The following is a 23,561-nucleotide window of genomic DNA, read 5'->3' on the forward strand; positions in this document are numbered from 1 at the left end:
TGCTACACATTTTACTAAAAACAAAAGTCCAAACTAATGTGAACTTTAAAAAAAAAAACTAAACAACCTGGATATTGTCAAATTGTCAATCTAAATATACTTTTGGTAAATTCAAATAGACTATAAAGACTAATTTCAATTTTAGGTTTGAGCACTGGGAAGGGAGAGAAGCACTATTACCCTCTTCCCCAAACCACGATCAACATAAGGAAATGAGAAAATAAAATTCTGTACCCTGACATCACTTCTAGATGAAGTTGTCCTGATACAGTTAAGAAAGCAGGAACATTGAAGAAATTCTCCTCAGGTAATTTTATTTTGCTTGAAGGCTGCAAAGGAAAAACAAGCCACAGAAAGCTATTACGTATTTTGCTTTTTGTGCCAGAACTAAAAATCACAGTGCAATTCAACCTATGCAAGGACCAAACATTCTCATGAAAATAAAGGCGGTTCTCAGCACATACCTAAAAGAGAAAATTCCTGCTTAGAACATGCTAAAATCATGCAAGTTTTGCCTCATATTTCTAAAAACATACAACAACCAAAGGATGGAGTACTTTTGTTATAAAGTATACTTCTGCACAAAAAGTTATTCTGATTAAGGGAAAAACCAAGGCAAGAGTTTCTAAATTTATAATTTTAAATGTGAAGAATTACATAATCTCTTCAACTTTTGACCTATGGCTAAGACTCAATTTTCTCCAGGGAACAGCCTTTGGAACACATTATTAAAATAGTAATAGTGCTTTTAATATTTTTGTTAACACATTATACACTTAGAAACAAATCACAATCAGTCCCTCGTAGTCATAGGTTCTGCTTTTGCAAATTCAGCCAACCTCAGATAAAAAAGATTCAAAAACAGAAAAACTTTCATCTATACTGAATGCACACAATTTTTTCCTTGTCATCATCCCCCAAACAGTACAGTTTAATAACTATTTACATAGCATTTACATTGTATTAGGTGTCATAAGTAATTAGAATATGATTTAAAGTATATGGGTAATAAGCAAATGTATGCTGTATTTTTATATAAGGGACATAAGCATTTTCAGATTTTGGTATCCTTGGGGTTCTAGAGTCAATGAATGAGCCACAGATACTTAGGGATAAACTATATTAAATTTTCACTGCAATTAAGAAGTAGAAATAATATGATCCAATCTTTTAAATGTTGCTCATTAGGTATTTATAAACTTTTGTATAGAGAAGATGATTATTCCATTTGAAAAAGGAAAGAAACCAGCCAGCCAACATTTATAAGAGGTGTGCTTAAAAAAAAAAAAAAAAAGAAAAAGAAAAAGAAAAAGCTATTTGGGGATCCAAGCATAACTTAAACAATATAGTTAAGAAAGCTTCTGAATCAAGTTATTACTATCATACCTACTTTTTGGAAGGAAGAAGGAAGTTAAATTATCTACTCTCATATTTCAAACTGTGCATCTACTTGAAAAGGTTTTAGTGTGACAGTGAAGTTACTGTAAAAACAATAAAGCCAATTTTAAGTATGTAATAGAAGATGTTAAGACTCTTTTGAATAGGCTTAGCACCAAACACTAAATTATGGAAACATTTGAAATAAAGGTATCATTTAATTTATTGGTTATTCTAAAATATTGTATACTATGTATAGATATGTGGGTATAAAATATACAGTTAAAATTACCAACTGAAAAATTTCATTTATTTTTGTAACTACCTTTTATCTTTTCAAACTTACTTTGATATTGACCGTAGAGATCTACAAATGAATTATTTTTTAAAAGTCCATCTTTGGGCTAGGGATAAAGCTCAGTGGTAGAATGTTTGTTTTATTTGAATCTGCAGGACTTCAAATAAAAACCAAAAACTTTAAATTCCATTAGTGATGAAAGGATATTGTTTTCAAGGACTTACACATGCAAGACTTAATTGACCTAAAATAAAAGCTAGGTTCTGTAATATTTCATAACTAATTATTCACTGAATAAGCCCCCCCCAAATTTGTAAGTCTATCATATCTTCTCTCCTTCATTTCTTTGGTCTATAATTTACATAGGTGGTTATCCTAACTTAAAGCAATTTCTGTCATTCCTTGTACATTTAAAAAACTCTGGTCTTCATGATTAGATTTTAATCTTTTATTTATCAGCACTAGTACAAAGTAGATTCTGATCTTATATATTTAACCATTTTTAAATGCCTGCAAACATGATGATACTTCATTATGCCTTCCAAGGTTATGTGTGAATGTTTATCACTGAAATCACTACATTATTATATTTTTTCTACCTTAAATTATAATTAGGTCATTAAATACATTTTTTCTTCCATATTTTTCATTGGTGTATTCTTGGTGTACTATAGTTGTACTTAATGGTGGAATTTGTTGTTACATATCTGTACATACACACAACCTAATATAATTTGGCCAATATCATTCCCTAGTATTTTCCCTTTCACTTCTTTCCTCTCTCCCCCCGTATCAGTGTAGTTTGCTTTTTTTAAAAATAGTTTTCTATAGTTATACATAGTAATGGTGTTCATTCTGACAAAATCATAATGTATGGAATTCGATTTCGGTTCACAATCACCTCTTTCCCCTCTGGTCCTCCCTCTCTTCCCCCACTCTTCTTCCTCTACTCTGCTAGATTGCTTTTCACTTGTCTATTTGTTTACACTTATTGGTTCTTTTTACTTATACATAAAGGTGAAATTCCCTGTGGTATATTTATATGTGCACATAATATGAGTTTTTAAGAATTCACTCTGGTGGGCATGGTGGTGCATGCCTGTAATTCCAGTGGCTTGGGAGGTTGAGGTAGGAGGACTGCAAGTTCAAGACCAGTTTCAGTATCTTAGTGAGGCCCTAAGCAACTTAGCAAGACACTGTCTCAAAAAAAGAGTGGGGAGGGTGAGGTAGGGATGTGGTTCAATGGTTAAGTGACCCTGGGTTTAATCTCTGGTACAAAAAAAAAAAAATCATTCTTCATTGCCTCCGCTTTCCCATCTCTCCATTCTACCTCTTGATCTCCTTCTTCCACACTACTGATCTTCCCTATATATTATTTTATATCCTCTCCTTCCCTCCTCCTTTCTTTTATTTGAGTCTAGCTTCCATATAAGAGGGAAAAGATTTTTTAAAATTTTAATTTATTTTTATCGTAAACAAATGGGATACATGTTGTTTCTGTTTGTACATGGAGTAAGAGCATACCATTTGCATACTCATATTTACATAGGGTAATGATGTTTGATTTATTCTGTTATTTTTTTCCTTCCCCCCACCCCTCCTACCCCTCTTTTCCTTCTATACAGTCCCTCCTTCCTCCATTCTTGCCCTCCTCCCACCCCCCATTATGTGTCATCATCCGCTTATCAGTGAGATCATTTGTCCTTTGGTTTTTTGAGATTGGCTTATCTCACTTAGCATGATATTCTCCAATTTCATTCATTTGCCTGCAAATGCCATAATTTTATTATTCTTTACAGCTGAGTAATATTCCATTGTATATTTACAGTTTCTTTATCCATTCATCAATTGAAGGACAAGGACATCTAGGTTGGTTCCACAGTCTGGCTATTGTGAATTGAGCAGGTATGAACATTGATGTGACTGTATCAGTGTAGTATGCTGATTTTAAGTCCTTTGGGTATAGGCCAAGGAGTGGGATAGCTGGGTCAAATGGTGGTTCCATTCCAAGTTTTCTAAGGAATCTCCACACTGCTTTCCAGAGTGGCTGCACTAATTTGCAGCCCCGCCAGCAATGTATGAGTGTACCTTTTCCCCATATCCTCTCCAACACCTATTGTTGCTTGTATTCTTGATAATTGCCATTCTAATTGGGGTAAGATGGAATCTTAGGGTAGTTTTGATTTGCATTTCTCTTATTACTAAAGATGGTGAACATTTTTTCATATATCTGTTGATTGCTTGTAGATCTTCTGTGAAGCGTCTGTTCATATCCTTAGTCCGTTTGTTGATTGGGTTATTTGTATTCTTGGTGTAGAGTTTTTTGAGTTCTTTATATATTCTGGAAATTAGTGCTCTATCTGAAGTATGAGTGGCAAAGATATTCTCCCACTCTGTAGGCTCTCTCTTCGCATTGCTGATAGTTTCCTTTGCTGAGAGAAAACTATTTAGTTTGAATCTGTACCAGTTATTGATTCTTGCTTTTATTTCTTGTGCTATGGGAGTCCTGTTAAGGAAGTCTGATCCTAAGCCAACAAGTTGAAGATTTGGACCTACTTTTTCTTCTATAAGATGCAGGGGGGTTGGGGATATAGCTCAGTTGGTAGAGTGCCTGCCCCGCAAGCACAAGGCCCTGGGTTCAATCCCCAGCACCGCAAAAAAAAAAAAAAAAAAAAAAAAATGCAGGGTCTCTGGTCTGATTTCAAGGTCCTTGATCCATTGTGAGTTGATTTTTGTGCAGGGTGAGAGATAGGGGTTTAGTTTCATTCTGTTGCATATGCATTTCCAGTTTTCCCAGCACCATCTGTTGAAGAGGCTATCTTTTCTCCATTGCATATTTTTGGCATCTTTGACTAGTATGAGAAAATTGTATTTATTTGGGTTTGTGTCCATGTCCTCTATTCTGTACCACTGATTTACCTGTCTATTTTGGTGCCAGTACGATGCCGTTTTTGTTACTATTGCTTTGTAGTATAGTTGAAGTTCTGGTATTGCAACCCCCTGTTTCATTCTTCCTGCTAAGGATTGTTTTAGCTATTCTGGGTTTCTTATTCTTCCAGGTGAATTTCATGATTGCTTGCTCTATTTATGTACAGGTACATCATTGGGATTTTAATTGGAATTGCATTGAATCTGTATAGCACTTTTAGTAGTATGGCCATTTTGACAATATTAATTCTGCCTATCCAAGAACATGGGGGATCTTTCCATCTTCTAAGGTCTTCCTCAATTTCTTTCTTCAATGTTTTGAAGTTTTCATTTTTAGAGATCTTTTACCTCTTTGGTTAGATTGATTCCCAAGTATTTTATTTTTTTTTTGAGGCTACTGCAAATGGAGTTGTTTTCCTCATTTCCCTTTCAGCTCTTTTGTCGCTTGTGTATAAAAATGCTTTAGACTTATGCGTGTTGTTTTTATAGCCTGCTATTTTGCTGAATTCATTGATGAAGCCTAGAAGTTTTCTGGAGGAGGTTTTTGGATCCTCTAAATATAGAATCATGTCATCAGCAAATAGTGACAGCTTAAGTTCCTCTTTTCCTATTCATATCCCTTTAATTTCTTTAGTCTGCCTAATTGCTCTGGCTAGAGTTTCGAGGACAATGTTGAATAGAAGTGGTGAAAGAGGACATCCCTATCTTGTTCCCGTTTTTAAAGGGAAAGGTTTCAGTTTTTCTCCATTAAGAATGATGTTGGCCATGGGCTTAGCATAAATAGACTTTACAATGTTCCGGTATGTTCTTACTATCCCTATTTTTTCTAGTGTTTTGAGCATGAAGGGGTGTTGTATTTTGTAGAACACTTTTACTGCGTCAATTGATATAACTATGATTCTTATCCTTAAGTCTATTGACATGATAGATTACGTTTATTGATTTACAGATGTTAAACCATCCTTGCATTCTAGGGATGAACCCCACTTGATCGTGGTGCACGATTTTCTTAATATGTTTTTTGGATACGTTTTGCCAATATTTTGTTAAGGATCTTTGCATCTATATTCATCAAGGATATTGGTCTAAAATTTTCTTTCCTTGATATATCTTTTCCTGGTTTGGGTATGAGGGTGATATTAGTGTCATAGAATGAGATTGGTAGGGTACCCTCCTTTTCTATTTCCTGGAATACTTTGAGAAGTATTGGAATGAGTTCTTCTTTGAAGGTCTTGTAGAACTTGGCTAAGAATCTGTCTGGTCCTGGACTTTTCTTGGATGGTAGGTTTTTAATGGCTTCTTCTATTTCATTGCTTGATATTGATCTGTTTAAATTGTGTATGTCCTCCTGGTTCAGTTTGGGAGGAGCATATGTCCCTAGAAATTTGTCAATGTCTTCAGTAGTTTCTAATTTGTTGGAATACAGATTTTCAAAGTAGCTTCTCATTATGTTATGTATCTCAGTGGTGTCTGTTGTGATATTTCCTTTTTCATCATGAATTTTAGTAATTTGAGTTTTCTCTGCCCTTCTCTTGTTAGTGTGGCTAAGTGTTTGTCTATTTTTTTTTACTTTTTCAAAGAACCAACTTTTGTTTTGTCAATTTTTTGAATTGTTTCTTTTGTTTCAATTGCATTGATTTCAGCTCTGATTTTAATTATTTCCTGTCTTCTACTACTTTTGCTGTTATTCTGTTCTTCTTTTTCTAGGGCTTTGAGCTGTAATGTTAGGTCATTTAGTTGTTGACTTTTCATTCTTTTCTGGAATGCACTCCATGCAATGAATTTTCCTCTTAGTACTGCTTTCATTGTGTTTCAGAGATTTTGATATGTTGCATCATCCTTCTCATTGACCTCTAAGAATTTTTTTATCTCCTCCCTGATGTTTTCTGTTATCCATGTTTCATTCAATAGAATATTATTTAGTCTCCAGGTGTTGAAGTAATTTCTCTTTTTTATTTTGTCATTGATTTCTACTCTCAGTCCATTATGATCTGATAGAACACAAGGCAGTATCTCTATTTTTTTGCATTTCCTAAGGGCTGCTTTGTGGCATAACATATGGTCTATTTTCTGTGCTGCTGAGAAGAAAGTGAATCTGCTCTTTGATGGGTGGAATATTCTATATATGTCTATTAAGTCTAGGTTATTGATTGTGTTATTGAGTTCTATGGTTTCTTTGGTTGGATTTTGTTTGGAAGATCTATCTAGTGGTGACAGTGGTACATTAAAGTCACCCAGAATTATTGTGTTGTGGTCTATGTGATTCCCGAAATTGAGAAGGATTTGTTTGATGTACAGGGATGCACCATTGTTTGGGGCATAAATATTTACTATCGTTATGTCTTCCTGATTTATGGTTCCCTTAGCAGTATGAAATGTCCTTGTTTCTTTCTTCTGACTAACTTTGGCTTGAAGTCCACTTTATCTAAGGATGGAAACCCCTGCTTTTTTACTGAGTCCATGTGCATGGTAGATTTTTTCTCATCCTTTCACCTTCAGTCTGTGGATGTTTTTTTCTATGAGATGAGTCTCTTGCCGGCAGCATACTGTTGGGTCTTTCTTTTTAATCCATTCTGCCAGTCTATGTCTTTTAATTGATGAGTTCAGGCCATTAACATTCAGGGTTATTATTGTGATATGATTTGTATTCCCAGTCATTTGGTTCATTTTTGTTTTTTAACATGATTTGTTTTCTCCCTTATTTGGCTATTCCTTTAGGCTAGTTCCTCCCGTTGCTGATTTACATCGTTGTTTTTCATCTCTTCCTCATGGAATATTCTGCTGAGAATGTTCTGTAATGCTGGCTTTCTTTTTGTAAATTCTTTTAGCTTTTGTTTATCACGGAAGGATTTTATTTCGTCGTCAAATCTGAAAGTCAGTTTTGTTGGGTATAAGATTCTTGGTTGGCATCTGTTTTCTTTCAGGGCTTGGTAAATGTTGTTCCAGGCCCTTCTAGCTTTTAGGGTCTGGATTGAAAAATCTGCTGATATTCTTATTGGTTTCCCCCTGAATGTAATTCGAGTCTTTTCTCTCGCGGCCTTTAAAATTCTGTCTTTATTTTGTATGTTAGGTATTTTCATAATAATGTGCCTTGGTGTGGGTCTGTTGTAATTTTGTATATTTGGAGTCCTATAAGCCTCTTGTACCTGGTTTTCCATTTCATTCTTCAGATTTGGGAAATTTTCTGATATTATTTCATTGAATAGATTGTTCATTCCTTTGGTTTGTTTCTCTGTGCCTTCCTCAATCCCAATAATTCTTAAATTTGGCCTTTTCATGATATCCCATAATTCTTGTAGATTCTGTTCATGATTTCTTACCATCTTTTCTGTTTGGCCAACTTTGCTTTCAAGATTAAATAATTTGTCTTCAATGTCTGAGGTTCTGTCTTCCAGGTGTTCTATCCTATTAGTTATGCTTTCTATGGAGTTTTTAACTTGGTTTATTGTTTCCTTCATTTCAAGTATTTCAGTTTGGTTTTTTTTCAGTATCTCTAACTCTTTATTGAAATGATCTCTTGCTTCCCGTATTTGGTCTTTTAACTGTTGATTGGTGCGATCATTTAATGCCTGCATTTGCTCTTTCATCTCCTCCTTCAATGCCTGCATTTGCTCTTTCATCTCCTTGTTTGCTTCCCTGATTGTTTTAATTATGTACATTCTGAACTCCCTTTCTGACATTTCTTCTGCTGTGCTGTCATTGGGTTTTATTGATATAGTATCTAGGTTTGTTTGGGACATTTTCTTCCCTTGTTGTCTCATCTTGGTCATATATCAGTGGGACTCTGAGATATTGCAGATTTCCTCTTTGGCTTATAGTGTCCCTGTAGATTTCCAGTATATCACCTCCCAGCCTTCAGTAGCCTGAAGTCTTGGAGGAACTTGATAATGCAGTGCTTCCGAAGAAAGCTGCCCCTAGCCCGCTACTGGGTCCAGGGCTGGGGGCTGGTTCTGTGTGGAAATCCTCTCACTGGGTGGTCCTGCTCCTCGAAGCTGGCTATAGACAGGGCCTGCCCCTGCCTGAGGGAGCCAGGCTGCTCTGGGAAAGCCTCTCCCTGTACTGCCTTGGTCCCAGAAGTTGCCTGCGGGCCGGGGCCCGCCACTGGGTTCAGGGCTTGGGGTTGTAGAAAAGCTCTCACTGGGCAAGCCTGCTCCTAGAAGCTGGCTGTGGATCATGCCTGGCACCGGAGGGAGCAGGGCTGCTTGGGGAAGACTCTCACTGCCCTGCCCCGCTCCGAGAAGCTTCCCCTGTCTGGGCCTGCCACCCGGGCCGAGCTTCACCCGGTGGGTGAGACTCACCCCGCAGCTCTATGTTGGTCCGAGTCTCTCAATACCTCCCCTTCTTGAATCCTGAGTTCTGGAGCAACGGGAGATGCAGTCACCCTCTAGTCCGCTATCTTGGATCTCTCACATAATTTTTATTTAGTAGCTTTATACTGTGTTTTAATGTTTGGCTATTCAAGCATTTTTGATCACTGGATCACTGAACTTCTTAGTATGAACACGAATGGAGATTTTTTCTCATGCTCTTCCCACTGTGAAATAGATTTGTGTCCCATCTCAATTACAGGTATCTCCCATATTTCCAGGTGTCCTTCAATTCATTTTTCAGTTGAACAAATATTTACAGAGTTATTAGTATGTACCAGGTACTAGTCTAAATGCAGGATATAGTAATAAGATAGATAAGTCTCTAAGGAATCCAAATATTTTTTTAATTTCATGGGTTAATATTGTGAAGCAAAAAGTACTTATTATGAAGCTTTGAACTTAAGATTTCTAGAAACTAGAGAATATGTCTAGAGGAGGTTATACTCATGGAATCCCAATTTACCACTCATTGTTAATTGGTCTGTTAATAGCACAAAGGAACTTATAGAACCTACCCCAAGTTTCTTACTCCTTTAGGGGTACCAAGAAATTCTGGCTCATAGATTCCTGAAAATACTAACTGCTCTTATTTTAATGACTGAGAGTGGAGGTATATGAGCCATGTGATCCATAGAAAGTGACTCAAAAGCACTAAGCTGGCCAAGTACCCCAAAAAGCCAGTCAATACCACTATATACCTAATAGACTGGTTAAAATCCAGAGCGCTAATGAAGCCAAATGCTGGTGAGGATGTGAAGCAGCAGGAACTCTTATTTATTGTTGGCAAGAATGCAAAATGGTACAGGTACTCTGCAATGCCCTTCTCAGTCTTTTACAAAACTGAATATCCTTTTATCATAGGAATCAGAGATTGTGCTCCTTAGTATTTACCCAAAAGAGCTGAAAATTTATGTCTACATTTAAAAAAAAAACTGTACATGGATGTCTATAGCAGTGTTATTCATAATTGCTGGCACTTGGAAGCAACCAAGATGTCCTTCAGTAGATGAATGGATAAATTGTACATGTGGGGAATGGAATATTATTCGTCACTGAAAGGAAATGAGCTTCAAGTCCTGAAGAGACCTGGAGGAACTTTAAAGTGTATTACTGAGTAAAGGAAGCCAATCTGAAAAGAATACATATTGTTTGATTCAAAATACAGACATGTACCTCATAATTAATATTTCAGTCAACAATGGACTGCAAGTATGATGGTGGTTCCATAGATTATAATGAAGCTGGAAAATCACTATTGCTTACTGAATGCACAGCTGGAGGAGAGGCAGGGGAAAAGGAAACTAGGGCAGAAGAAAAAGAACAACTCCCAAGAGAATTCGCAGTGAAGGGTTTAGCAGAAGCTAACGCAGGCTAAGGTAATGTTTGTGTGGTGGTTTTTAACAAAAAAGGTTTAAGAGTTAAAAAGAAAAAAAAAAAATTTAGAGAGTAAAAAGCTTACAGAACAAGGATATAAAAGAAGAAAATAGTTTTGTATAGCTGTGCAATGTGTTTATGTTTTAAGCTGTCACTACAACAGTCCAAAAGTTAAAAAATTAAAATTCTATGAAGTATAAAAGTTATAGTAAACTAATGTTAATTAATTATTGAAGAAAAAAATTTTTTTTTAAATTAGTGTAGTGTAAGAGTATATGTCTGTAATTCTAGAGTAGTGTCCAGTAATGTCCTAGCCCTTCACATCCATTTACCCATCATTTAACCCATAACCACATACCCATTCATGGCAAGTGCCCTGTACGGGTGTTCCATTTTTTAGCCTTTATGCTGTACCTTCATTGTACCTTTTCTGTTTAGATACACAAATACTTACTATAGTGTTACAGCTGCCTACAGTATGTTACATGCTCTATAGGTTTTGGCCTAAGAGCCAACAGGCTGTGCCATACAGCCTAGGGGAACAACAGGCTAGGTTCATGTAGATACACTCTATCATGCTCACATAAAGATGAAATCACTAACAATGCATTTCTCAGAATGCATTCTGTCATAACTAAATCATGACTATATATGAAATGATAGAAAAGACAAAATTATGGAGAAAGTAAAATGATTGGAAATTATCAGAGGTTAAGAGGGGAGTGATTGGGGCTAGGACTGCAGCTCAATGGTACAGTGCTTGCCTAACACGTGTGAGGAACTGGGTTCGAACCTCAGCACCACATAGAAATAAATAAATAAAATAAAGGTATTGTGTCCATCTATAACTATAAATATTTTGTAAAGAAGAGGGGAGGGATGGTTGAATAGGCAGAACACAGAATATTTTTAGGACAGTGAAACCATTCTTTGTGATACTATGATGGTGGATACATTTCATTACATAATTGTCAAAACTCAGATTGTATAATACTAAAAGTAAACCCTAGTGTAAACTATGGACTTTGGGGGATAATGATGTGTCCATGTAGGTTCATCAATTGTAACAAATACACCATTTTGGTGGGGGATGTTGCTCATGGGGGAGGCTAGGCATGTGTAGGTATGAGGAAGATAAATGGGAAATGTTTATATCTTCCACTCAATTTTGCTGTGAACTAAAATTGCTCTATAAAATTTTGGTTTTTTTTTTTTTGGTGGGGGAGGAGGAGGAGGGTACTGGAGATAGAACCCAGAGGCATTTCACCACTGAGCTACATCTCCAGCCCTTTTTCACCACTGAGCTACATCTCCAGCCCTTTTTGTTTTTTGAGATAGGGTCTATGCTGCTGAAGCTGGCCTTGAACTCAAGACTTCCTGCCTCAGTTTCTGGGATTATTGGCATGCACCACCATACCTGGGAAAAGTAGTGGTGTTGTTTTTTAAAGTCAATATATGGATCTCTATGATCAATATGCTATAACCTTCATGTACCAATAGAGTTTCATTTCTATCAATCTCATTCAATGTAACAAAAAGGGAGATAAAGAACTGCTCTGACAGTGTGTGTGTGTAGCACCAGGAAGCTAAGGAGTTTGGCTGTACTCACATAGAGTACAACTTGATGTTTACTCTGGTATCTTTATTGCAAAGATGAGATTCAGAAACAGGATCTTTTTTTTTTTTAAACAGTTTATAAATGTGCCTAGAGGTTTCAGAATTGGAAGATAAAGCAAGTAAATGAATACTGAGGAACAAGTACAAATAAAATTCCTTAAGTAAGTACTTTGGAAGCATACTATAGTAGTAATAAAGTATAAATTCTTACTTGAAATAAATGAAAACTTCAATTTCTAAAATGTTAAAACTCTAGAAAAAACAGTTTTTGATATAGGGTCATAAAGATTTAAGGCATTTAAAATACTGATAATAATTTAGCTATGAAAACAAAAATGTTTCTACTAAAAGCATTTGATGAAATACCACTAAATGTTAATTTTTCTTTAACTATTCCATTGAGATATACAGCACACATGCAGAAAAATACAGAACATGTGAAGTTCAATGATTCATCACAAAGTGAATGCCTTTATGTCTATGACCCAGATCACAAGACAGAACAGAAAGAACAACATCCCAGAAAACTAGAGCCCCTCCCTATAATCCCTTTTTCCTCCCCAATGGTAACTGGTAACCTGATCATCAACTTCATACTAATTTTTTTTTCTGACTTTATGTAAATGCAATCATGAGTATGTATTCTTTTACATCTGACTTCATTCACTTTCAATTTACAGTTATATTCAGCCTCAATGAGAGAGTTGTTTGCCTAGTGTTCATGAGGGAGAGAGAAAAAAAAGTTCTAATTGAGACAACACTTATCCATGTTGTTGTTTGTAAATATCCAAATATCTGAACTGTTTCCAATTTGAAACTAACATGACTAATGCTGCTGTATACATTTCATAAATGTCTAGTGACATGTATTTAATACAGAACAGACTTGCGGAACCATAAGGTGTACATATCTTGATGAGCATTATGCCTGTTTTCCTGAGTGGTTATACCAATGGCCTTTGCCACAGCACAGCGTAAAATTTAGCACTACATTGTACCAAAATAGCAACTGTCAAAATGTGGTTTGTAGGTGTCTGGGGTTTTCCAACACCCTTTCAAGGAAATTCATGATGTCAAACCATTGTCATAATAATACTAACTAGTTACTTGTCTTTTTTTTTTTTTTTACTGTGTTGACATTTACACTGATGGTTCAACAACAGTGGATAAAACTGTTCAAATCAAAGCAGTGGCACCAAACCGTAGGTGTAGTCATTGTGTTTTTCACCACTGTGTACTCAAAATGGAAAAAAATTAACAGCCAGTTACACTTAAGAATGTCTTTGATGAAGTCATTTCAATGATTAATTTTATTAAATACTGACTCTTACACATTTTTTAAATATTTGTGCAACAAAATAGGAAGTATATATAAAGCACTTGTGCTACAAAATGAATTATGATGGCATGTTGTTACTGTGACAAAATACCTGAGATAAACAACTTAAAAGGAGGAAAGGTTTATGGCTTACAGTTTTAGACCCTGGTCAGTTGACTCTGTTGCTTTTGGACCTGTGGTGAGGCAGAGCATCATGGCGGAGAGCATATGGTGTGGCAAGCCTGCTTACCTAATGGTGGCCAGGAGGTGAAGAGAGAAAAAAGGTTCCAACATACTTTTCAAGGGCATGCCCCTAGTGATCTAACTTCCTTCCTGTAGGCCTCAGTTCCTAAAGGTTCAACTTCTTCTTAAGAGTGCCACAGGATGGCAAATAAGACTTTAATGAGTCTTTGGGGGACATTCCAGATCCAAACTGTAGCAGATGACTTTATCAAGTAAAAGCACCTGCGTGATTGAGTTGAGATTTCAGTGAGCTGCTTCATTTCATGAAATACCAATTTTAATTGAAAGAATGACTAACATTCCTACCATGATTATTCCATTTTAAATATTAAGTGGATAGTTCTCAAAAATGAGTGATATGGAGTCTATCACTTCAAGGAAACACTTGACAACTGGTTTTAATTTTTTTTCCTTTTAACCCAATGATGAAATTTGAGCTTTCAAGCAAAAACAGATTTGGGAAGAAAACATGAACCACCACTGTGAGCACGATAACTTCCCAATCTTTATTTTTATGACAGTGCAAGCAATGTTAATGAATTTGATTTTTTGAAATTATATAATGAGATGTGTCACCACCTGAAAATCTCCACAAGTCAGAGAATCGATGTAAGATGCTACAAAATTAGGTGTAGGTAAAAGACCCAAAGCGCATACTAGACCAAAGGACTTCAGGGTAACAGAGCATGAAAGGATAAGAATAAACTTATGATACTAAGTTATGAGAAGAGTATTCTAGGCCTAAAGATCGTCCACTAGAGATCAGTAAGTTATAAATATTCAACAGTGTAACAAATGTTTAAGGAACTATAATTTGTTGAGTTACAGTGTAGCTATCACTAAATAGCTGCCATAATCTGAAAAGGCTATTAAGGTACTCCTTTTTCTTTAGGATTATCTTAATATATTCCAGCCAAAACAACATATTATAAGAGATTGCATACACAAAAAGAAGATAAGCCAGCTGTCTTCTGTAATGCTAGACATTAATTGGAAGTACAAATACATAAAACAATACCATTTTTCTAATTATTTGTTTTATAAAATTAATTTTCATGGAAACATTTTGTTTATGTTAACATGTAATGGGTTCATTATATTTATTTTCAATGAAGCTACAAATATTTAAGCTTTTCTCAACTTTAATTTCCAAAATAGCCAATAGCAATATGCTATGAACACTGTAACTAACGTTTAAGAAACTACCATTTGTGGAAGCACGGTGTAACCATCACAAAATGGCTACAAAAATCTGAAAAAGTTATTAAGAGTACTCCTCCTAATGTTAAGTATTACTGCATTTAAAAATAAATATAATAAACCTACTAAATGTTAACATAAAATGTTTCTATGAAAAATAATTTATAAAATTCACATAAACAAAAGCTCTTTGAGGTCCTCCATAAAGTTTTAGTATAGAAGGATCTTGGGAACTACTGTACCAAAACAATCTCTCTCCCACCAGGAAGGAAAGCGAGTTTAACATAATCAAGGTCTAAAATAGTCTTCACAAACAGATGTCCCAGTAAAGAAATCATAGGCAGAAGTCTCATGGCCTTCCAATTAAATCTTGAGCCTACTGCCAGAGTAATCTTTATAAAACTGTAATTTTGATTATTTTGATAACAGTACAAAAATCGTTTGTTAGTTCCCCCACAATCTCTCTTGAACTGGCATACAAGGAACTTCATTTTCTGGCCTTTTACCTTTGTAAATCCTTCTCCCCCTAATTTTATTCTGCATTTTAGTGATGTTTAATTACAAAATGCTCTCACTGACTGCTGGGTCTTTGCACATACTACACAGCTCCCTCTACCAAGAAATCCTTCATCCTATTCATGCTGTCAACCCCCACCTGTTCTTCAAGATTCAGCTCAAGAAACAAGAACAACAACAAAATCCACAACACTTTAGTTCAACGATCACTTACTCATGAAGCTCTCTTACCTCTAAGAGTCACCTTCTAATCCCAATACCATGCCTAGGCTATGACAATGCTTTGTGTTCCCATAATAATCTGTATATAAATATACCTCATTCATTCATCTGGTTACTATGACAGACTATAAGAGACAGTGATGAAACTGTAAGAGACAGCAATGATTAAGATAGAAAATGTTGTGGCTGGGGGTGTACTTCAGTGGTAGAGTGTGTGCTTAACATGTGTGAGGCCCTGGGTTAGCTCACCAGAAACCTTCCATACCACCCCCACACACAAAGAACAAACAAGAGAAAAATGTAAGCTCTCAAAGAGCGTGCATTCTAATGGGAAGGAAAAAAGTGAATATGTAAACTAACAAGATAATTACAAGTTGGGATAAGTGATTCAGGTATGGGGGGTCAAGGGAATACTCTGAACCAGAAACAAGCAAGCAGAGACCTAAGGAAGAGAATGTATTTGCTATATTATGAACTGGAAAGACTGGCACAAGAACAGCCAGCAGAGGAGATTGGGAGGTAAGAAGGGGCTTTATGTATGAGCGGAGTACAGGCAGGTAGCTTGAGAGGATTGAGATGAAAGAGTGCTAAAAGATGAGGCTGGACAAGTAGGCACGAGTCAGATCATTTCAGGGCCTTTAAAGATCATGATAAGGAGGTTAAATCTTAGAATTCCAAGCAACCACTGAAATATTTTAAGCAGGGTTGTGGCATGATATGTACAAAGGATTAATTATTCCAGTGTCTGAGCAGAGAACAGATAACACAGGGACAAGACTGTTAAGTACAAAGTAAAGAGCACCTTGAAATAGACTGGTAATATTATAAACAAATGGAGAGACTGAGAATTGTTATTGAAAGGAACCCTAAAAAATTTACTGATAAATTAGATGTGGAATTAGAGGAGACAGGCAAGAGAAGCATGAATTAAGTTTTGACTTTGACATTTTTTACTTAAGCAAACGAACAGACAAAAGTCATTTTTATGGAAACATTTTAAAGACTGTTAAGATAAAGAGGCTTTGGAGGGAAGAAATCAAGAGTTTTATTTAATACATATTAGTTCTGAATGCACAGTAGACATCAAAGGGAAAAAGACAGTTGATTCTACAAATCTGGAGCTCAGAAAGAAAAGGCTAGAATTGGAGATAAAAGGGTTGGTAGCTGTCAGTATGTAGACATACATAAAACCTTATAACTGGATAAAATCACCAGGGGAGGGACTACAGATGAGTGCTTCTCACTGATGATGAAAATGTTTCCTAAAAAATAATTAGGAATGTATAGGGGCATTTAGTGGGCAGGAGTCAAAGATGTCATACAATATATTCAAAGTCCTGAATAAACAAGACTTTTTCTTAATGTTCTGCCAGACACTTGTATAGGTGATCAGAAAATCAATCAAACAACATAGATTTGAGTCACCTGATAGTAATTATTTTACCTAATTTATATATTAATTTTTAGTATGCAATTTTGTTTGGGTAAGACTTTTCAGTATAAACCAATACAAAAGACTTTTTAAAATCCTTTGAATTCTTTCCATCTTAATCTATGACTTAACTAACTTTTCCCTGATCAGATAAAATTTCTAGGAGCAACACAATTTAATTCAGTCTTTCTCTATTATGTACAATAGAAAAAAACTTTGGTAGGTTGTTTGGTCACTGGAAGACAGAAAATAGCAGTCAAGAAAGGGAAAACCAAGAACAAGCAGAAAATTCAAAATGTGTGTAGCCCAGTGAGTTTTGTATGACAGGGGTCTAAAATCCTCTGTTTCTTTGAGGATTTCCAAGAAAACAGTAAATAAATAATTTGAATTGCCCTCCAGTTATCTGTTCTCATAGCAGAACAAATATAGATGAGTAGTTTTATGATCTCGAGGGAATGAAATAGAAAAACCCACACAAATCTGACTCTGTTTCCATATAAAATGTAGCAAGGAGAGAGCAAGTAGCAGTGAGCTGTGCAGTGGAAAGGAATATAATCAACAATGGAAAATTTACTTGACCCCATAATCACCAAAGTACTCATGGCCTATTTTATCTCCTTTTGCTTTTCCATCTTCTACTTTGTCCCCTCACCTTCACCTTTTCCTTCATTCTATTTATTTATAATCCCAGAGAGGAAAAGTTGAGAACAAAATACATAAATATGAAGCATGCCACAGAAACCTAGGAGGTCTAAAATCAAAATAGTAAGCTACTGCCTGGTTTATCTCAATCTGCAATTTCCTTTAAAGATCATGAAGGAAAAGGAGAATGCTCACCATCTGTGCATTCCACATCACCAGTGAACATTCTATTTTCTTTCTTTATCCTAGGTAAGGGCTTATAGAGAGGCTATACCTTTCATGATGCAGATAGTAAAGAATCCAAGAACCTTTCAGTCAGATGAGACCTTACTTCAACTTCCCTTTTGTAAAAGAAAACCCAAAGCTTAAAGAGAGTAAGCATTAAATGTTAAGCCAAATGTCATACACAACTAGTTTTTGGCAAGATTTGTAGTAGAGTCTAGGTTTCTCAGCCTCATAAATACCTTTCTAATATAACAACTTACTCCTAGATTTTTTCCCCCTATATTCATGAAACGAATCTATAGTATTCAAAATACCTTTTTAAAAGAGTGTATTATTCCAAAGCATGGAATTCTGATCTTATAAAACAAAACATAGGAACTAAATCTGCCATAAAATCCCCAATGATTTGCAGTTTGGTAGTTTCCTGTTTTGTATCAAGCTGTGAATGAGAAATCCACAAATCGAGCTGCTATCATTGCTAAAGGAATTGTCCTGACATGCCATTAGACGGCATCTCATGTATAAAAACTAAAGCCAGTGGAAACAGGCTCAATAAATAGGCATTCTACTTTGCTTGTTATGTTAGCTTTAAGATTTTCCAATTTTTAACAAGCCATACATGAAAGCCTATTGCTGATCTAATAATTTCAAATAAGTCCAGCTTATGTTCCCATACTTACCAATCACAAATGTGTATTTTGGTGTACACTGAACGTCTAGAATAAAAGTAACTGTTCTTAAAATAAGGGTCCATTTACATTCCAGAACACCCACTAACCAGAAAACCCACTCTCAGCCCTGAGAAAGGTTTTATTCTGGCAACTATTTGAGCAGGAAGAGAGGAAGTTGTTAGTTCAGACTGTTTGTAAACAGTCTGCTTTCCTACTGTGCAGTCTGAGAAAGAGAAAAGAATAGGAAAGAAGAAAAGAAGCCTGGAGTCCCCAAGATTCAAGGGTGAGGCTGGGCAAAACAAAAGGTGAAGAAACAATGCTGCCCTCTGCCCTCAGGAGAATTCCTACAGCTTCCCAAAAAGACATAGGATTATCCCCACATGAAATGTTACATGGGTTACCTTACCATATTTAGGAAAAGCAATAGGTTTCCCCACCTTTGAAACAAAGGATTGACTTCTTTAAAGTTATATATATTAGATCTCTCTTCTACTTTGTCATCCCTGAGATTCACAGGGCCTCCTGGTGCAGATACCACCTCTGGAATTCCCTGCGCATGCACCCTGGCCAGGTGACCACATCCTGATCCAGGTTTGAAAGGAAAACAGGCTGGACCCTGCTTGGGAACGGCCTCAGCAAGTCCTGCTCATGACTGAGATAGCTGTTCAAACTGCAGAACAAGGCTGGACTCATTACACATGAGTAAAGGGAGCCTCAATTTCTAACAGGGAGAAACAATGGACCTCAGTGCAACATCAAAATTCCACCAAACTCACTTTGAAGAGGCTCTAATAATGTTCAAAGTGATGTGGAAATCACATCCTGAAAATTGAACATTGATGTAAACCAGCCCACTGCCCCTCTGGTTGTTAAATTTGATGCCTGTCAGGTATTCCCCTGTGGAAATTTACATAATCAGAGGCAATTACCTGAGATGAACAAATACCACTGTCTAGCATATTCTGGAGAAATGAATCTCTGGAAATCTAATAATGATGTTATTATTTAGAAGTAAAAGATTTAAAGTAGAAATTGAATACAATGAGACAAATGCCTGGATGGAAGGGATTAAATATCCTGTTTGTGCATTAAATAAAAGCAACTGTTAACACTTGCGCAACAAGGAGCTCAGAGCTCAAATGGTCCCATTCCTGCATGGCTGAACCTCAGACCCTATGGGCACGAGTTGCACAGCCTGGGGAAATAACTCTTACAAGACCCTGTCACAGGTGTTCCCAGCAGTTAAAGGGCCTAAGGCAAGAGCCCCCAAAGACCATCTGACCTCCTTCCCTGGGAACCAATTACACTTCATGCCTCTCTAGGTGTGTGTGTGTTGGGGGAAGGGAACTGCGCTTCTTGGGAAATATATCTGGATGCAGTGAGAGCCAATCCTTTGAGGAGATATCTAATCAAATAGTGCTTGCTATATCCTGAGTCAGTGTCTGATGGTACTGAGACCTTACCTGCCAGTGGGAGTAGAATCTGTCCTTTGGTTCAATTGGCTATCCCTTTCACCCTGGCATTTGTCAGATCAAATCAATCTCTTCTCCAGGGTCATTTGATCCCCATATTTATATAGATTCAACTGGAATTCCTCAAGGGGTTCCTAAAGAGTTCAAAGCCAGGAATCAGCAGCAAGTTTTGAATTAATTATCTCTTGGTGATTCACAATAAATAAAAATGTAGACTGGATTAATTAAATAATTACAATCAACAAAGGATTATTAATTATTGAGAGAGAGACTCAAGGAAAATGCAAGAAAAATAGATGCTACTAACAGAATGATATGGAAAGAACTAATCACATTTATTACTATCCCATTAACTGCTGCATTGGTGGGGAGGGGCAAAAAGACAGTGCAGATAATGAATGATTGGGTCAGAAAGATGGGAGCTCAATCAAGAGGAAATAAAATGTTAATAACTCCAGGGTACCCCCGCATCCTCTACCTGTTGCCAAGATTACCTGAATACAGGGAATTATTCCTCCCTGCAAGGAGTTGTTATCAGTAGCCCCTGGGTGACTCCCTTCCTGCCTGTACCCCTGGGCAGCTTCATTCCTGCCCTTGGATCACTCCACCTTTTGGGTCACACAGGCAGAATGGGAGGAGGGGGTATGAGAACAAAGGAAACCTAAAATCTATAAAAGGGGAGGACCCCCACTTCCTCAGTCACCAACTTGGATCCCCTCCTCTGTGCAGGAGCCTCTGTCCTTCTCTCTGTCTGTTTTAACCTTTAAATAAAACTTTTAGCTCTTGCCCCGACATTTCTTGGGAGTTCAATCTTCAACACTGGGAGAACAGGACTCGAATCTGATTCTCAACACCGGTATTACAAGGAGTCATGATCGCAGTTAGATGTTACATAATACCATGTATGGGAGGTTTTATTCAACAATCAATGGAGACAGATCTCACCAAACTCACTCCAGCCTCACATCCAAATAATCCTCCTGTATTAGACACAGTTAAACATGTATGTCAAAAGATGTTATCAAAATTTGAAGCAAAGAATTTATATGAAACATATAAGATAGTGAAATTGTAAGAGAATCGAGCTATTTAAAAATTCCTTAATCCAATCACAACTGTAGTTCTTTTCTGTGCCTGCCTCAATTTTAAATTAGCTAATTGCATAGACTATACCCTCAACTCTTCCTCTCAGGAGCGAGCAGCAGTGCTTCACCAGGGATAAATACTGGTGGACTACACACCCAGGTGTACTTGGTCACCAGATTCCCTTTGGGGGCGCAACTTCCAACTAGCTGACCTACTTTTGTGCATGTGGATTTGTTGTGGCACCTCGATATTTCTCCCAAATTAACAAGTGAATTACAACTCCAAACAGAACACATGGAAAGTAGCCTTTGAATCACTTCTTTAAACACTCCATTCCCCTGATGGGGAGAATCACAGCCTCTGGGACAGGAGTCCCCTGTGCTGCTCCTTTGTGAGCAAAGCAATAAAATTTCTTTTTCCTTTTTCTCAAAGCTGTATGCTTGCATTGGCATCAGGGACAAGGACCAAGTTTTTGGTAACATGACTATAAAGATGGATGTGATATGGTTCCATTTTCTAGCCTTTTCCTGGAGAAGGGAAACCTACTTTCCAGAGTTATACAGAATCAATTATTCCCCTCAAAGAACTTAATTGCCACTAAATACAATAAGTACTTAATAAATATTTATTAAAAAAAACTACATGAAACATTCTGAATCCTTCTATCAAATTTCTATGAAAGCTAATCCCTTATCTCTATGCTATCCCCAAATATGAAAATTTAATTTCATCAACAATTACTACAAGAACATTATTTTCTTGCACTTGCTTCATGAAGGAAAGTAAATTACTGATGTATGGAACACAAGGGCTTGACTGTCCTTTACCTCTAGCTGTGGTGCTTAAGGATAAGCCATTATAAGGAATAGTAACATAAATTTCACTATTTTAATGCTATCCAAAAAAGATTTTATAATTTTGGGGGGAATCAAAGTATCTACTGAAGTCAATATTACCATGGAATACTCACTTTAAAAAAATTTTTGTTGTAGATAGCACGCCTGTATTTTATTTATTTACTTTTTTAATGTGGTGCTGAGGATCAAACCCAGTGCCTCACACATGCCAGGCAAACACTCTACCACTGAGCTACAGCCCCAGTCTGACCATGGAATGCTTTCTACAAGGATTACAGCCATAAAAGACATGTCCCATTTCTAACAAAACCCCGTTTCCACAAACAATTATATCTGGCACTGGCTTTAACAAATAGAAGCTCAGAAGACTTGTTTGTGTTTATGCAGCTGACATTTTCTTTTCTATGTCTGACTACTTAATTGAATTCTAGTGTCCTGAAGAGCAACATGAAAGTTTAAGTTAAACAAGAACAACAACAAAACAAACCCAGAAAAAATCTTCTCTACTTTGATGATCTACTTTAATTTAATGATCTCATTAAAATATAGGTAATTTATGCTACTCCTTTGCTTCTGCTATGATTCGGTTATGGTTTGAGTATAACCCCCAAGGTTTAATGTGTTGAAATGTGAGGTATTAAGAGGGTGAAAATGAAACCCCACTATATGTTTAGAGAGGGTCTTTGGGAGGTGACTAGGATTAGAAAAAATCATAAGGGTGGAGCCCCCATGAGAGAATCTTGGTGACTTTAAAAGAAAAGACAGAGACCAGACACAAACACACTTGTACACCCTGCCTCTTGCTACGTGATGCTCTGTATCACTTGGGACTCTGCCAGCAACAAGGAAAAAATGGCTATCACTGGATGCAACCCTTTGACTCTTTACCTCCAGAACCATGAGTCCAAATAAATCTCTCTTCTTTATAACTAATCTAATTTGTGGTATTATGTTATTAGTAAGAGAAAATGAACTAATATGTTTAGAACATTCTAAAGACTTCCCATCTCAGTTAAGGTTCTTATAATGGCCTTTATCTGAGGCTCCTAGTGGAAATGTTTCTGATTGTCAAAACTGGGAAGAGCTACTGGAATTTAGTTGGTATTGAGTTTTAAATATCCCCTGGAACATTTGTTTTAATGAAGTATGTGAATTTTATTATTTTAATATAATCTGAATTTTCCAAAATGCATTCTCTGTGAAAATCAAGGGAAAGCTATACATTGTTAGATATAGAATTCTATCAAGAATTATTCCCCATTTCACAAAGTCTCACTACCAATACCAAACTGTTCATGGTATCTGAGATACCAATATAACACATCTATAATGAGCACTAATTTTAGTCAGTTAGCAAATATATAACCTTTCTATGTAAAGATTACTTATATTATTCCATATTATAGCATTTACACAATGAAATACACTAATTACATTACTTGTACTTTACTTCTTCTTTATATTGAGGAAGCACTGTACTTTCATTTATGTGTATAAAAGTTTATATGATATATATTTATATTTCATTTTTAGAGGAGAAATAGATTATTTCAATACATTTGTTACTTTTTAAAAAAAGTGTTACACGTAATGAAGCTGAACATCAATCACCTGTCACATATAATCTGTACCTATTCCCAACCCCTTAAACAATCACATGTTGCTTAATGACAGGGAGAAATTCTAAGAAATATGTTAGGCAATTTTATCACT

The 23,561-nt window shown here is 36.2% G+C and overlaps 1 protein-coding gene across 3 annotated transcripts in view; it reads right to left on the reverse strand.

The window, feature by feature from the left end:
- The window catches only part of Nars2 (asparaginyl-tRNA synthetase 2, mitochondrial), a 145,649-nt gene that overhangs the window by 88,966 nt on the left and 33,122 nt on the right, over positions 1-23,561 (reverse strand). For 2 of the 3 annotated variants that reach the window (XM_047519267.1, XM_047519266.1), the window contains exon 6: positions 235-329. In XM_047519267.1, coding sequence (XP_047375223.1) covers positions 235-329 — 95 coding nt within the window. Of the gene's footprint in view, positions 1-234; positions 330-19,896; positions 19,927-23,561 lie in introns of those variants that run through there. The other variant, XM_047519268.1, reaches the window with a different exon arrangement.

Source organism: Sciurus carolinensis, chromosome 11 (assembly GCF_902686445.1).
Source record: "Sciurus carolinensis chromosome 11, mSciCar1.2, whole genome shotgun sequence".
NCBI classification, from domain to species: Eukaryota; Metazoa; Chordata; class Mammalia; order Rodentia; family Sciuridae; genus Sciurus; species Sciurus carolinensis.